Here is a 14,983-nt window from a genome sequence, read left to right on the forward strand (position 1 = left end):
AAAAAAAAAAAAAAAAAAACACTCACCCTCCTTGTTTCTCTTGGCGCTTTTCCTTTACGACAGCTTTTTACCCCCCTAACTGAGTAAGCTGCATTATAAGACGCCAAGGAAACAAAGAGAGGTGGGTAGGCGTAAGAAAAGAAAATGAGGCAAAAATAAGGCAGGCCAAGAAACTGGGGCAAAAGATTTCTGACTATCAACTACTCGAATCCAGGTCCCTCCGGGTCATTGCTGGCTTGTTGGAGACAACATTCCCGCCTCAAGAGACTCGCGCCACTACGGACCAGTGCCTCTTGCTTTGATTCATGGGAAAGTGGTTGGGAAATGGTTCCCATGGAAAAGCTTCAAGAACGGCCTACAGAAAGTCTCCGAGTCTGACTAGAGAGCGTTCCTCCCAAAATTCTCAGTCCAAGATCATACTTAGACCAAAACATTCATTATGAAACTTGGGGGCGAAGAGGGCCATCTTCTTTTTACACTTTGGGATCCAGGGCCAAGCGGCAAAATATATCAAAAACACACACATAATTCGCCTCCACGGTGCATAAAATTATAACGTCAGATCGTCTTGGTATGAGATGCTTAAAAAAAACTTCCACGTGTCGGTGTCTGCTGCGGCGAACACCGTCTCACCCTCACGTACGCCACCATGATAGTATACTAGAGGACTAAAATACCCAAGTGCTCAGTTCGATGGCCATAAGCGGATAAACTGTAAGACCCGAGTGGCAGTCATCGGACATAAGCAGTTCCAACAATTTGGACCTCATGCTTAACTAGATAGAGTCAGCACTTTCAGTCGGAACTGGACATCGCTTGTTATTCAGCGCGCTTCACACCCCGCAATCACCAAACAAAATATTATAAATCATATCCAGATTGACTAAATATCACAACTATAATATCAAACATGCACATTTCGTTCGGTTCACAACGATTATATATGATAAAAAGATTGAATTCTCGTAGCTCTTGTTCCGCACGGTTTTCAGTGTGCCCAAGAATACATAGCCCAGTCTAAACATGAAAAAGGAAAGCAGAAAGTCCAAAATTCTAACTTCTATCCAGCGGTGTAGATGAGGGGGGATCGCCTCCATAAGAGATGTGATGGGGTCCAAAAAAAAATGATGGTACAATCTTATGTTTAAAAATGGTATTCAAGTAAGGATTAGACGGAGAGAGGAGAGAGAAGAGAGAGGGAGAGGGAGAAAGAAAAAAAAAAAAAAAGTACAACAGGTCTGACATCCGTCTTGGCGGGATTTCAAATTAGAAATACAAAACTGAAATCGTAAGATCCAAGATAACTAGATAAAAAAGATCTTAATCTTAGAATCGGCGCTAACTGGGTAAACGCTTTGGTCGTCAATCGTGATATTTGCCCAGAAGTTCCTTTGAGACAAGCCCAAACAGGTCTGGATTTTGTTTTGGGTGTGTGTATGTGTAACCTTCTTAGGGTGTGTTTGAGGCAGTCATAGGATTTGTCGAAAGGACTTGGGAGGTATCTAAACCGGGCATCCCCTGCAGCTGATCGTCAGATGCATGTAAAGCAAGGAGCGGGAGCTAGATATAGATATCGATCATACCATGAGTTCTTCGGTCATACCCGCCAGTCTATTAACGGCTGGAGGACCCCTGATAGTCATAGTAGTAAGGGGTGCTCTCGTAATATAACGAGTCGTCTCCCTCAGCGTTATCGTCATTTCCCTCCCAGCTGCCAGGTCCCGTGTAAGCATAACTGCTCATATCGGGGTAGGTTGGGCTCAGATACTGCGGATCGCTGCCATAGGTATAGGTTTCCGTGGTTGAACCGCCCCTTTGGTGTGTGTTTGCGCTCGCGCCCCCTCGACCACCGCTTCCCGTGTCATCATGCCCACGTCCAACGACGTAGTGCATGTTAACGCCACCCCATGGTAGACCTGATGGGGCAACATCGCTTTCCGTCAGCCCCAGGTCGTCCGCCCCAGGTACTTGGTAACTACTACCGGCGTACTCGACGTTGCGCGAGTCCCGGTCGCTCTTCTCCTTCTGCTCTCTGGCCTTGCTCCCTGTTATGATGGTCAGCTAGATACTCTAAAATACCAGTTTCTTGGTTACTGCAAATATGTACGTACGAAATTTCCGCTGTGCAATGCGATTTTGAATGCGCCTCCTCTCTTCTGGGTCCGTGACTTGAGACCAATCGTCTGACTTTTGCTTCGATTTGCTCGAGGAGCTGTGTTTCCTAGAGCCCTGTGGCGATGATGACGACATGTTTGGGTAGCTGTGAATATATGGATCAGAAGATTCCGAGCCCAAAGAGTCCTGATGACTATTCTGGGGGTCTGGGTCGCCTGAGGATGTCTTTGCCGTGGATTGGGTATGAGATGACATATAGATGGGACCTGGATGATAGACCCCTTGTCCGAGATGCTGCCGTCTAATCTTTTGGTTTCTAGCTGATTTCTGCGGACCTCAATGTTTTTGTAATAGGTATGACTTGGTACTTGGCAGATGGATGTATAATATATGAAAAGCTTTTGTTGTGACTCCTCTCCTGATGAGCCTGGGGCAGCTGCCGCTAGTTTATATATATATATATATATATAAGCCAGCGAAGGGTATTTTGGGTTTGTGAACCCCCAAAGGACGTGAGAAATCTCGACTTCAAGGTTGCAGCTCGGTTAGAAGACTCCCGCGTCATCAGCGGGGCTCGGGGTTTAGTCGATAATATCGCTACTAGATAGACGTCTTGGTGTAGGACTCGGGGCCGGGCAGTGAGATGTTCGGTACTCCGCCGATGCGTACACGCAAGTACATCAAATGTATATTTTCGAATCGATACAGACCGAACGACAATAAGGTAAGGGCAGATTACGCCAAGGTAATCAAGATGACGACCGTTTGTATCGGGGTTCAGGAGAACAACACGCGTACACAAACTGAGGTTTTTATCAAATTGTTTGATTGGGGGCCAGTCACATAAGATGATATACGGGGGGGAAGAGCATCTAAGCCACAATCCATAGCTAGAGCTAGGTACTAAATATTACTCGGCTCGGAGAACGCTAGAAGCATCAAGCGATGGGGTCACTTGTAGGGCTGCCGAGTGTTTTGCTTTCTCAAGACCAGGGGGTGTGTTGTGTTGCGTCAAGCGACAAGATGTCAACAGCCTTGTCATATGTTTAGAGTCAGAGCTCAGGCAGGAGCGAGAAGGAGTATCGGGATCCCGGAACCATCCGGATCGCTACCTGAGGTAAATGTTTAGGAATACACATGGAAAAATAGGCAGCCGTATGGCAAGGTATGGCCTGCATGTACATTGAACGGAGAACTATAGCGTAGTAGCGAGAATGACTACGTCTATGTATATTGGTATGTAGGTATGTATGTGGGAATCATGGCGGTCAACTTTGACGGCTGGTGGAGCCGAGTAGCATGCTTGATTTGGGTGGGTGGACGGATGGGTGGAATGGATACTTGCGCATAAGCCGACCGAGGAGCAATTATAGGGGGTTTGAGGAGTACGTGCAGTGAGCAGATGATCGATCTTTAGGGAAATCCCAGTCCAGTAGAGAACCTCAGGATACCTATCTAGGTAGGTAGGTAGGTAAAATTAGGTTGCTCGGGAAATATGCCCACCCACCTAACTCAGCGGGAAGGATTGCATTCCAAATACGGATTGCTTCCAAGGTGTGCGGCTCAGTATGACTGACCTGACCCGACCCATTGCTCTGGGATCCAGGTGCGGAGCAACTACCCGCACCAAGTTACAAATTCGACTTTAAAAAAACACAGCTTTGCATGCGCCAAGGGTAATGGAGTTAGGGCGGGCGGGTAGCAGGGGACGGTAGAGCAGGCCAAGGTAACTCGCATGTAAGTAATACCAGATACGTAACTTTGGGGTAAGCAGCTTCTTCTGCGCACAAAACGGCTCTGTTCCGCATGTTTAAAAAAAAAAAGAAATCAGTAAAACATGACGAGGGGGTTGGGGCCGCGCGCCTGTGTGAATGCGTGACTTGATGTAATCTGTGTGTGTGTGTGGGTGGGTATGGGTGAGAAACCCAGGTGAGATTCGAAGGAATTTCTACGACGACAGACAGGGTCACGCGCCAAAATTGAATGTGCAAGAAAAAAGAAAACAAGCCGGGATGAGATACATCCGTCCGTGATAATGCTTGGGTCTGGTTCTTTTCTCAATCTGAGTAGGCAATGCAAGCCTGCATTTCATCATCACACACACTGTCGGTCATCAGCCGAGGCCCAGCCAGCCCTTTTGCATCTAAGGGGTGGTTAGTGTACTGAGTGTACTCCTGTAAATCGAACACTACCTCGCCTACCAGGCTCCATCCAGACCCCGTTGCCCAGCCAGTCGTGATAGGGATGGCGTATTCAGAAACCCATCCGACTGCCATTGCTTAGGTTAGCCGATCCCATTTTTAAATTATATGCGTCGTGGGTGGTGACGCATCTCTATTCCGGGGGGGTGTCCTTTGAGTTTGTTTACGGCTTGGCCTGCAACGTTTAAGTCGACTGACTGACTGACTGGTGTCGATGGCCACCCGGGACCAAGCGGGACTTGTCGGGGCTCGTTCATGGATAGTGGGGGGGTCGGGTCCCCTTCTCCACCGTAAGGAACGGCGGGGATCCGCCATCCCCGAAAATAATCGATATGTGTACCGGTCAAGCATGTACATAGGTCGATTAACAGAGGCAAAGCTTAAATACTGTGCTGCACTGATTGACGACGATCACAAGGACAGGCTGTAAGAGAACAAGAAGAAAAAAAAAAAAAGAGAAAAAAAGAGTACTGATTCGAAGCTGAAAATGATGTCCCTGGCGCTACGTAGCTTCTGGCATCTGTTTCGCCAAGTCGTGGATACTGGTCGACTAAGAGTGACTCATTTGTAACAATACACGCGTAATTTTACGGCTTCTATGTTTGATGATGAACAAGGTACGGGATCAAAATCGATCGATCCAGGATCAAACATGATTGGCCTTGAATGAGATATTTACTATGTACCTAGGTATCCTGAGTACCTAGGCTACTTATGGTAAGTCTAAACGAAACAGGATTCGGCATGATTCCCAAACAGGACTGTTCGTTGTATTGTAGTCTAGAAGATGCTCGCTCTCCTGTCAGCAATTCAAATTTAAAGAGGGGCGACTGCACACGCTTCACACGAGATGATACGTCAACTCGGGACATGAAAGCAACACAGCTAATGAGGTTGAGAAAAGGTACAGCCTTGGGAGGGTCACATTGAGACCCACAACCAAGCATGTCAAACGAGCTGCAAGACTGATAGTACGGCAAGGTACGAAAGTAGCTTGAGTGGGTACTTAAGGTAGGTACAGTACCACTAGCGACTCCCAGCCATAACGCCGAGCCACAATGATGACTAATGCCGAGCTGGTATCGAGGCGCCTAAAATATTAAGGTAGGAACCTAATAATTAGCGCCCACACATACCACCACCATCCCCGCCGGGCCCAGAAACGGGCTTAAGACCCGATACTCCGAACTCTCACGGAGCTCGGGTCTCGATTATCAAGTCCGCCCGATGGATGGATGGATGCCTTAGCTGCCTGAACAAACAGTCATACCGAATATATTGATTTTATGGCCGCGTGCATATGATATAACCTGTCACAGCGAACCCACCGGGCAACATATTGATTGGACGACTCCGGTGCCCATAATTGATGACACAAAAACTTAAGATGGATGCAATTCGTTGTTTCAACCCCGTGATATTCAAGAAAACCCGCTCCTAGAGGTCATCAGGGGTGCTTTTCTGCTCACCCCCGCGGTCATTTTGACTCACACACTTGCTCAAATCCGGTATGCCCGAGGACCGCTAGGTATATCCAATTGTTCTGAGCTGAGGCTACTCCGTATGGAAGCACCCAACCCCCGCCCGCGGCCCGCGGTATGTGCGGTATGGTTATGATAGCATACCGTGGCCACCTACCGGTAATCAATCCTTCGCCTGCTTACTTCGGTTTTTTTTTTTTTTTTTTTTTTTTGCCGGATGAGGCTTCCGCCCCGAACAACTCAAGTTTCTAAACTAGAGGATGACGTGATGAGCCAAGCTACTCAAAGGACTTGCTTCGCACTGCCCAGAGCAGATTTTCAGATTCTCAATAAAACGTCATGCTGTCCCGACCCGAAGCCAAGTCCAGAGCCAAGGTCATTGTCAAAAACAAAAATACGAGGCCAAGGTCAGGTCGCTCTCATGTGCCTTTTTGCACGTTTAAGTGAAAGGTTTATTGTACAAATTCTAGAAGTATACGGGTGATGTACATCGTGCTGTTCGAGATGATGGGTTGAAAACACCGTCTGCGGCCCTGGCCACCGTCGGTCACACAAACCCTTCAGGATGCCTGGACCTATCAGTAGTTGAAGCCCTGGGCCTCCCTCATGGCCTTGCGTTCCTCCACCCTCCTCTTGAACCGCACCTCGGCCCTCCTCCTCTCACCACCGTCAATCTTCCTGCCCCTCTTGTGCTCCCACAGGCCGTCGACGGCCTTGAAGATGGACCCCTTGTGGTCCTTCATTGGCACGGCGTACGGGCCGGCAATGGTCCTAGTTCCAATGACCTTGTAGCCCTGGACGCGGGGCCTGTCCTCCTCCGGCAGATCCTCGGGCTTTGAACCGGGCGGCACGTTGACGACGACCCGGTGTGTCTTGAGTGGGCCCTTGGGGATGTTGAGCACCTTGAGCTCCGCCGCGCCGTCGACGACGTGCTTCAGGTCGCCTCCGATGCCAAAGTGTCCCTGCGTGTACTTGTTCCGCCACGAGACCAGATACCGCCGCGACCGGGCCGGCTCGATGCCCAGCTCGCGCAGTTGGGACGGCGTCAGGGAGAAGAGGGCCTCCCACGATGGGAACTTGGACGCGTGCTTGACCAGATCGCGCCCGATCAGCCTGAGAAACGTCGGGACGTCGGGCACGAGCGGGATCGGCTCCGGTATTGTGAAGGTGCGTTTACTCGATACCCATCTTGAGTGGACCGCTGGCGATATGCTGGGTACGCTGGCGGTCGTCGGTCTCGTGCGCAGTAAGCTCGACAAGAAGGAGAATAGTTTTGAGGGCGGCATCTTTTGTAAATCGGGTGGCGCTGGGGAGAAGGAGGGGGATGTTCGTTAGATCAAAAAGTAGCCTGCCAGAAAGAACACTGTCATCAAGTTCCGATCCCAGCTCTACTAACCTATCCGCCGCGTCTCTTCCCTAAAGTGGCCCAAGCTTCCGAATATACTCAAAATACGTGTGTGTGTCAGTAGATTGAGCTTGGGCGGACCTGCACACCACTGGGAGCGTCGTTGTTGTCGTGGGTTCAATGTCTCTTTAAATTGCACTGATAATGTTGAAGCTCCCAAATTGACCCGGATTTTTTTTGCAAGTTGGAATTGATCGTGTCGCGCCCATCTCCACTACGGCTGCAAGCCGGACCCACAAACCCGGACCCCGGACAAGGCTGCATGCACAATCTTGACTACATGGATTATAACCTACCCTGCACCCCAAGACTTGCCCCTTTTCCTACCTACAAAGCTACCTACCATCCATACCTCAGGTAAGTAACCCACCCTACATACCTAGGTGTCTGAGTAGTGCGATATTTTATTTAGGTATGGTGAAGTGTATTCATATATCGTTCCGGTTTCGTGGTCAGCACCAATAGTGAGGACCGCCTGGAGGTCATCAACGCTCTGTTGTTGCAAATATGCTAAGGGGTAAAAGAAACTAAAACATTACCCAAACCCGCCCATTGCGTTTGTCTTGTCTAATAATTCCATCAAAACTCGGGTCAGCCCAAGCCTAAGAACGCCTGTTTTACAGCCGCCGATAGATGCTGTCAGTCACAGTTCCCAATGTCACACTCATCACCTTGCCGTTTCATAATGCTACTCCTCATGCACACAAAAGAACAAAGTCTTGACCGTTCGGTTTTTTCATTGGATTGCCGCTGGCCATGCTCTGGTTCAACGTATTTCTTTCACTATCCTTCATAAGCCCACTGTGTTATCTCATCGTCCCATATCTCCTCCTCTGCCTCTACTGGGACTTCGATGTGTTTTCCTGGAAGATCTCTCTTGGATAAGCTGGCGACTCGTGTCGACATCGTAGCCAATAATATCTGTCAGGTAGTATTGCCTATTTGTAACGATTGTTAGTTAATTCGATATTTTCAAGGATATCCTCTTCGTGACAAGTCTACGGTAGGAGACCAAAAAGGGGGAGAAAAAAAAAACCTACTTCTCATCCATGGAGACATTTGCTTTGGTGTCCTCAAGTCGTTGCTGACACTCCATCCAAGCCACCGCCCTCCGTCTGGGATCGATCCTCTTGATGCCGTATAAGAACCTGCCACTGACGGGACGGTGGTCCGATACGCGCACCTCATGTCTTCGGTAATCAAGTTGCTGTATCCTGCCTCTAGATCCTCGGTGAAGGAGTCGATCACACCACGCCGGGCTTCGCTTCTTCTCCGAAGTGTCGTAAGTATCCGTCCCGACATCATACTTGTAGGTGGGCGCAAACGTTATTGGCGACTCTTCAAAAGCTCGCAGTCGAAATCCTGGATTCCGTCGTTTGGCCACCAGCAGCTGATCACGCTCGAGCAGTTTAGACAAGTTACCCTGCTTTACGGCCATGACGACTGTATCGCGGGACATGGTATCGATTCGGTAGTTTAGATCTCCATTCAGGAGTACGAGCTCGTGATCCATTATCATGGTGCCATCGCCTCCACCGACATAGCTATCGATCCTTATGTTGGGGTCCCTCTCAATCGGTAGGATCGGCGCCTCAAGGATGGCCGCGACGTCGTTGTGTCGGTTTTGCGCTTGACCCTGTCCGGCCGCCAGATGGCAGTTGATGAAGCAAAGCGATGTGTCGTCGACCATGAACCGCACTACCACCGCACCTTTGTTACCATGCAAACCGCCCATCCCGCGCTTGACTTCGGCAGTGCTGAGATTGCTAATTCGTGCCCGGATATCCGCCTTGACGAAGATGCACGTAAACAATCCCACCATGTGAGAGGTTTGCAAGAGATGATACAGCTCGCCTGGCATGTAGTCATCTAGAGCGCGAACCAAGAAGTCCCTCCAGTCCCGATATTGATGGCTCATGCGCTCCTGATCCGATCCTTCCTTCTTTTTCACTTTGAGAAACCGCTTTGCTGTGGCCTTTTTGTCTTCCAAATCTACCAGCTCCTGGAATCCAAAGATTAGAATATCGTGAGATTCACCACTCTGTAGCAGCGATTGAAAGAAGCTTGCATCGTTCTGAGAATACCGCAGGCTATTGGGTGTCGATGCACCGGCGTTCCATGTCATGGCGAGCACTTTGAGCTGCTCTATTTCCGAGTACTCCGTGTCCTTGGCTTGCATTTCAGTTTCGAGCCAATCCTCCTGCAGGAGACCATCCCAGACCCTGATCATGTTGTCTGCACCGAGCGAAATGACCTGGGACCTGTCCAAGGTCCAGAAGCTTGAACGGTCCGGGAGGAGCTTGACCACCGGATTCTCATGAGCCTGCCAATCCTTCTTTACAATCCACGGTGTTTGTGCCATGTCGTAAACACAGACTCTTCCCGAGTTGTATCCCACCCATATGTGGTCACCCACGCCTGCCAGCGTGTTGATCTTGAAAGAGCTGAGGCTTACCACGCCGAGGCATGCATACCCGGTCCTGGAGTACATACTGACCTTGCCGTCTCCGTGACCCAAGAACACCTTGCCAGGATCCGAGGGCATCAGGGTACCAGAAACCACTTCACCCGCACCTTCCTGATACAATGCCCGTATTAGCACCTGAAACTGCACCTTGCCGTCTGTCGTTGGCAAAAACACCCGGACCTCTTTTCCAGTCGCATGCCACAATTCGTCCCCAACAACCATGGAGAAAGTGTGACCTTTGGGGACCCGAAATGCTTGATCAGGAGATCCCAATAGAGATGGTACGCCACTTTCGTCGGGACCCCAAACATTCAGTGTACCGCCGTCGTCCAAAGTCCACAGTTCGTTGTAATGCCTGTATATTTTGATGATCTCATGCCGCCCGTGAGCCGTTGGCTTGGTGGCGACAATGCTTTGGGTAGAGATATCGGCCTCCATGAGTTCACCTGTATTGTTGCCGATCCAAATCCTCGTTCCTTCTTCGTCGACATTGGCGCCCGGCCTGAAGGCGACAGCAGTAGCTTTCACGTTTTCTCCGTGCGATAAGCTCAGCAGCAATTCTCCGTCCAGAAGGCTCCACACTCGGGTGAGATGACCGCTCGTGCATACCAGTTCACCACAAGCATCGAATATGCGACTGTCGTATTTTGTGTTTATTTCATGAATACCTTGCTTGATGTAAGGTGCACGGCGATTTGTGTTTGAAGAATCTGGATAAGCAGTGGATATCTCCGTCTTTGTTGCCGATGGAACCTCCTGCGCCCGGCTTTCAGGAGCGGACGGGATAGAGGGCATAGCTGCTGGAGGGACGCGGAACTCGGCGGGAACACGTGAGGATGTCCTGTCCACAGTCATTGACCTCGGGTGCACCCTTTGTGGCGGGGGTGGTGGCGGCGGATGCTGCTGCGATGAGGGTGTCGAGACCGCCCTCTTCTGCGCAACAGCGCTCGGAGGCGGTATTGTGTTGGTTTCCCCAGGTTTGGGCGGCCTTGGCGGTGGCCTTGTGGTTGAATAGCCATTATAATTAGCTGACCTATGCTCCGTGACCGTCGCTGATCTGGCTGGCAGTCGCGGCCCTTGATCTCCTGTGCCCTGAGGGGTAAGTGGTCCCCGTGACGACCCTCTCGATCCCGTCCCGTTCAGCTCTTGTTCTCTCTCTTTCCTCCTGTTGACAATAGACGGATGCAATGGAGGAGGGTCAAATCCTGTCTGGACCGTTTGTATCCTCGGAGGGGCCTCGGAAACAGATGGCCGAGGTCTTGCGGGCAGCGTAGGTGGCGCTTCGACATCCCCATCGACGCTCCCATTACTACTAGGGGGACTGTTGAAGGGCGACTTTTGCGCGTCTGCGAGGCGATTACGAAAGTCGGAGCTACTGAGCGAGTCTACTCCTAGGTACGATGATCTCGAGGGGATCAGTGGCTTGTCGGCTCGGTTGATTGGAGGTGGTGTCGGCTTAGCGTCACGTCCCCGATCCCTATCCCTTTTCAGTTCCCCAGAGCGCCTTGGTGGTGGAGGAGACGGAGGTTGTGAAGGAACTTGTCTGGGTGAGTTTTGAGGCTCCAATAAGGGGGTGCTATTATTGCTTGGAATCTTGAATGGTCTTCGAGGGCTGCTTGGCGATGGCGATTTAGCATGAGGGTCTGGGTTCAGAAAGCTGCCGTGTTCTCCGGTGCCGACGGTCAAGGATCGTGGCTGGGGTGGTGACCGTGGGGGCTGGACCATCAACGAGGGGGCGCCGAGGGTTATAGGACTGGGGATCAAGGGAGGTTGGTGGTTCAGGCGTTGGGTGGTGGTGGTATTCACAGCCGAGGCAGGGCCTTTTGGCTTCGGCTTCGCATCTCGCTGGACAGGCGGCGGCTCGAGCTTTGGACCTGGCGAAGCTATCCTCACGGGCTGCGGAGGCGGTTGTGGTGGAGGGGGCGTGGGACTTGAGCGGTCCGGGGCTTTGCCCATGCTCTCGAAATGCGATCGGAGAGACGAGACGGGTTTCTGTCGCCACTGTCAGCGAGTGAGCCGGCGGTTGTAAAGCCCGGGCGGGGCAGTCAGTCACATACCAGAGAAGAGCCGTCAGGGCCATCGGGTGCGTCTGAGGGCGCCATGGTCTGTATATGGGTAGGCGATGGTCTGGGGAGTTGTCGGTGGGGTCTTGCAGGTGTTGGGTGAATCTACCCAGCAGACCTGTGATATCCTGACTGCACATTCATCAGAAAGCCGAGTAACTTGGCGTCCATAAAATCGCCAGCATGCACTACTTCCGACGATGTTCGGATCTAAAGTACTACTAGGCTAGACTAGGTCAAGAGATCGTAGGTAAGGGTAGGGTAAGTAAGTAGTAGGTGAAGTATGGAGATGCTCAAAGTGGTAGTGGGGCTTTCAATAGGCAGATGAGGTTCATGAAGGCCATGTCGAAGAAACGGCGCACTCAAGTAAGTACCACCCACCACCGTTTGAAATCAGATGTGCTAACCACCTTGCTGTGCGGGCGGGCTGTGGGAGATTGACAGCGGCGGCACGCGCAGTGGAGCGGGTGTGGAGTAGTTACACTGCGAATGACTGGATGTGCGCTCCAGCACTGCCCTCGGTCTTGGGCCACCACTCATCCTAACTGTTCCACATCCTTGTTGGTAGCCTAAAAGCTCACCTAATTTCTAAAATAGATGGAGAGGAGATAAAATTGTATCAATTTGGGTAGCTGTCCCTGGTGTCTTACGTACACTTTAATTGTTTACGAAGAACCAAGTGGTTCCAACATGTCAACCTGCAGACACCAACCGTTAAACACTCATTGGAACCGTTCAAAGATTTTTGTGGCGTCCTCTAGTTAGCGCCTAACCAAATATGCTCCGTACAAGTGGGCAATTGGACGCGGTCGAGGTTTGAGTTTCTTATGTTGATCAGTTTCGTAAGGAGCATCTCCTTGCTCCGTACTACTACCCTACATAAACAACAATTCAGTAGCGAATCCGAAGTGAATTGAATAAGGTCTATCTAAGGTACCAAGGCAAATGTGTCGATCAATGGAACATCTGATTGACTCGGATGCATTCTGTTTTTCCCCCGTTCTTTTCATAAATAGAATAGTGCCTCTTGACGCTCGGTCAATCTGGCAACTTTTTGCTATACTCGAGTCCGTCCGTGGGCCTGAAACCAAAACTCTACCGCGCGTCCTGGATAGTGGTTTCGATGGGTGACTTGCGCAGGTGGTCAAATCTGGTTTGTGTTGATTTTAAAAACAAAAAAAAAAAAAAAAAAATGCAGGGGGCTGATTACTGTCGTGAGTGAGCACTGCCATCGCATATACTTGCTCGCCTGGCAAGCACAGCCTCCCGGGACCGCAGCATTGGTTCCAAACTTCGGGTAGCCTTGGCATTAATTTTGAACGCAGTTGTATAGGTAGGGTAGGTAGGTAGGTACCTATTTGTATTTCAATGCCATATACGAAGTAGATGCCAGCGAAGTACTGATGTTATTACGCGTACGTGGTAAGGCGAGATAAAAACAATTAATGAGGTTGAGCAGTACGTCACCGGATCCACTATCAACGGCCCCTCCAAAAAAAAAAAAAAAAAAAAAAAAAAAAAAAAGGTTCAATTGATGCGCACTACGTGTCTCCCTATTTACAGCAAAGTACGTACAGTGCCTTGGAATAGTAGACGTACAACCAGTACTTTGAGCTTTCTTTGGTGTAACTTCCTCAAGTTAGCTCGCCCAGGTACCCCGGTACATGAGTCCCGAGCGGTAAAATAGGAAAGTGGGCAATTGACATACATAGTATATCAGAGTGTTTCAACTGCTATGGCAAAGGTAATCAGCCCGCCGCAGTATCTGAGCTCTTCTCAGTCGGGTTACTTCGTTCTAAAAACAGCCCGCCGCAGAGCAAAAAAAAAAGGGGGGGGAAGCAGTGCGAAATCCAATCGGGCCACTTGCTCGCCTAGTGCCGTGCCATTCGGCAGTTGGCTGCAGTGATGCTGTTTCATCTTGGTCACCTGTCGCCCAGAAACTGTATGACTTGGCGTGACCTTGGCAATTCGCGGCAGGGTTCATTGCTAGAGTTGGTTAAGACACTCACTGTCGTTCGAATAAGCCCTTAGATAAGCGCGAAAGTAAATACATGAGGTACCTACTGTACCTCGCGTAGGCATACATCACTCTAGAGTGGACAAAGCATGCAGGGCATATTGTATACCACACGCAATCAATACCCGACTGAATGGAAGGATAGTATGCCCAGAGATCTAATGGCTTAGCCGAATCTACCTAAACCTTTATTTCCGCGAAGCAATGTGCGCGACTATCACCAACAAAGGCAGGCGTGTAAATGACATGTTGATTAATGCCCTATAAATAAGCCTGTATGACACAAAAAAATTGCTAGTTTTGTGAATAGTAGGAAGAAGCTCGTTCCAAGGTCTTGCTATAGCCTATGAGACTGATGAAGAAGCGAATTGGCGTGTTTTCAAATTGCTGTCTTGGGCGTTTGGGTAGAATAAGTTGGCCTTTTCCTGCACCTACTCCCGAGAAATAATGCTCTTAATATTTTTGTTCAGACTTTTGTCTTCGTAGATACATCTGTTGCAAGTATTACAACAAGGTCTTGGTTTCAAAGAATCGAAGATCGCAGGTATTTTTTCTTTTCTTTGGTGATATATAACTGCTATGACTGCCTAGGTACCTAAGGCGGCCGGTATTTACTGAGTTATGGAGATATGTAGGAATAGGTAGGCACATATGCTGATAGTACGCACCTTGATTTTATTGACAGTTTTTCTCAAGTTTTGTATTGCGTTCCTTCGATTCACTAATTCACTTACTACATTGTCGAGTCAGTCAACAGGGTAGTTTCTGACCTCTTTCCTCTCCCACGTCGTCTAAAAACATACTGCTCCCCTGTTCTTCATTGATTAACATATAATATATGTCTCAAAGTGTGGTGCATCGATCCTTGTACTTCGGAGTAAGTTTTCCTTGTTTCTTTCCAGACTCCCTCATTGGCGTAGCTACCTATTGATATGATTTGCGCTGAGCTCGGTATAAGGATCCCCTGCTGATACCCGTTTTCGAATTGGGTAACTTTGACACATTAAGAAAATAAAAAATCAAACTGGGCTCTAGACATCGCTAAATCACTACCGTAACATTGGTTTACAGTACTCACTCGAATACTGACTTAACTACAGGGAAGGTTTCGTTCTTCTTGTGGAGATGAAGAATATCGTAGCGAAGCGGAAAAGGCTCGTGGTGGTGGGTCTCAACTGCCCCGCCTCCCGAGCTTCCCCGTCAAAGTGGTGTCATTATTTTTTAATCCTTGTCA

The 14,983-nt window shown here is 49.6% G+C and overlaps 4 protein-coding genes across 4 annotated transcripts in view; 1 reads left to right on the forward strand and 3 right to left on the reverse strand.

Moving 5' to 3' along the window:
* Positions 1 to 591, forward strand: part of PgNI_06890 (uncharacterized protein) — a 1,322-nt gene extending 731 nt beyond the window's left edge. Inside the window, exon 2 of the mRNA XM_031126909.1 lies at positions 215 to 591. Within this exon, the coding sequence (XP_030981159.1) occupies positions 215 to 382 (168 nt within the window). The 3' untranslated portion in view covers positions 383 to 591. The remainder of the gene's footprint in view (positions 1 to 214) is intronic.
* A 314-nt stretch (positions 592 to 905) lies between these two features.
* PgNI_06891 (uncharacterized protein) lies at positions 906 to 2,548 on the reverse strand. The gene is made up of 3 exons (XM_031126910.1): positions 2,112 to 2,548; positions 1,584 to 2,045; positions 906 to 1,518 (listed from the first exon to the last, which is right to left on the reverse strand). Exons 1-2 carry the CDS (start codon positions 2,368 to 2,370, stop codon positions 1,615 to 1,617), a joined length of 690 nt encoding a protein of 229 aa, XP_030981160.1. The 5' UTR covers positions 2,371 to 2,548; the 3' UTR covers positions 906 to 1,518; positions 1,584 to 1,614.
* Positions 2,549 to 6,375: 3,827 nt separating this feature from the next.
* PgNI_06892 (uncharacterized protein) lies at positions 6,376 to 7,083 on the reverse strand (the record flags this gene model as incomplete). Its single annotated transcript, XM_031126911.1, has 1 exon — positions 6,376 to 7,083. The coding sequence occupies one exon, from the start codon at positions 7,081 to 7,083 to the stop codon at positions 6,376 to 6,378; it is 708 nt and encodes a 235-aa protein (XP_030981157.1).
* Positions 7,084 to 7,508: 425 nt separating this feature from the next.
* On the reverse strand, positions 7,509 to 12,135 carry PgNI_06893 (uncharacterized protein). The gene is made up of 3 exons (XM_031126912.1): positions 11,727 to 12,135; positions 8,243 to 11,661; positions 7,509 to 8,140 (listed from the first exon to the last, which is right to left on the reverse strand). Exons 1-3 carry the CDS (start codon positions 11,769 to 11,771, stop codon positions 8,014 to 8,016), a joined length of 3,591 nt encoding a protein of 1,196 aa, XP_030981158.1. The 5' UTR covers positions 11,772 to 12,135; the 3' UTR covers positions 7,509 to 8,013.
* Positions 12,136 to 14,983: the final 2,848 nt, after the last annotated feature.

The sequence above is a fragment of the Pyricularia grisea genome, assembly GCF_004355905.1.
Source record: "Pyricularia grisea strain NI907 chromosome Unknown Pyricularia_grisea_NI907_Scaffold_4, whole genome shotgun sequence".
Classification (NCBI taxonomy): Eukaryota; Fungi; Ascomycota; class Sordariomycetes; order Magnaporthales; family Pyriculariaceae; genus Pyricularia; species Pyricularia grisea.

What these genes read in the sequence shown, in the direction of transcription:
- PgNI_06891 (XM_031126910.1), bottom strand. Translation starts at nt 2,370, where the DNA reads ATGTCATCTCATACCCAATCCACGGCAAAGACATCCTCAGGCGACCCA. An exon ending in CATTGCACAGCGGAAATTTC is followed by an intron (nt 2,046 to 2,111) that starts GTACGTACATAT and finishes CCATCATAACAG; the next exon opens with GGAGCAAGGCCAGAGAGCAG.
- PgNI_06893 (XM_031126912.1), bottom strand. Translation starts at nt 11,771, where the DNA reads ATGGCGCCCTCAGACGCACCCGATGGCCCTGACGGCTCTTCTCTG. An exon ending in GCCCTGACGGCTCTTCTCTG is followed by an intron (nt 11,662 to 11,726) that starts GTATGTGACTGA and finishes CAGTGGCGACAG; the next exon opens with AAACCCGTCTCGTCTCTCCG. An exon ending in AATGTCTCCATGGATGAGAA is followed by an intron (nt 8,141 to 8,242) that starts GTAGGTTTTTTT and finishes CGTTACAAATAG; the next exon opens with GCAATACTACCTGACAGATA.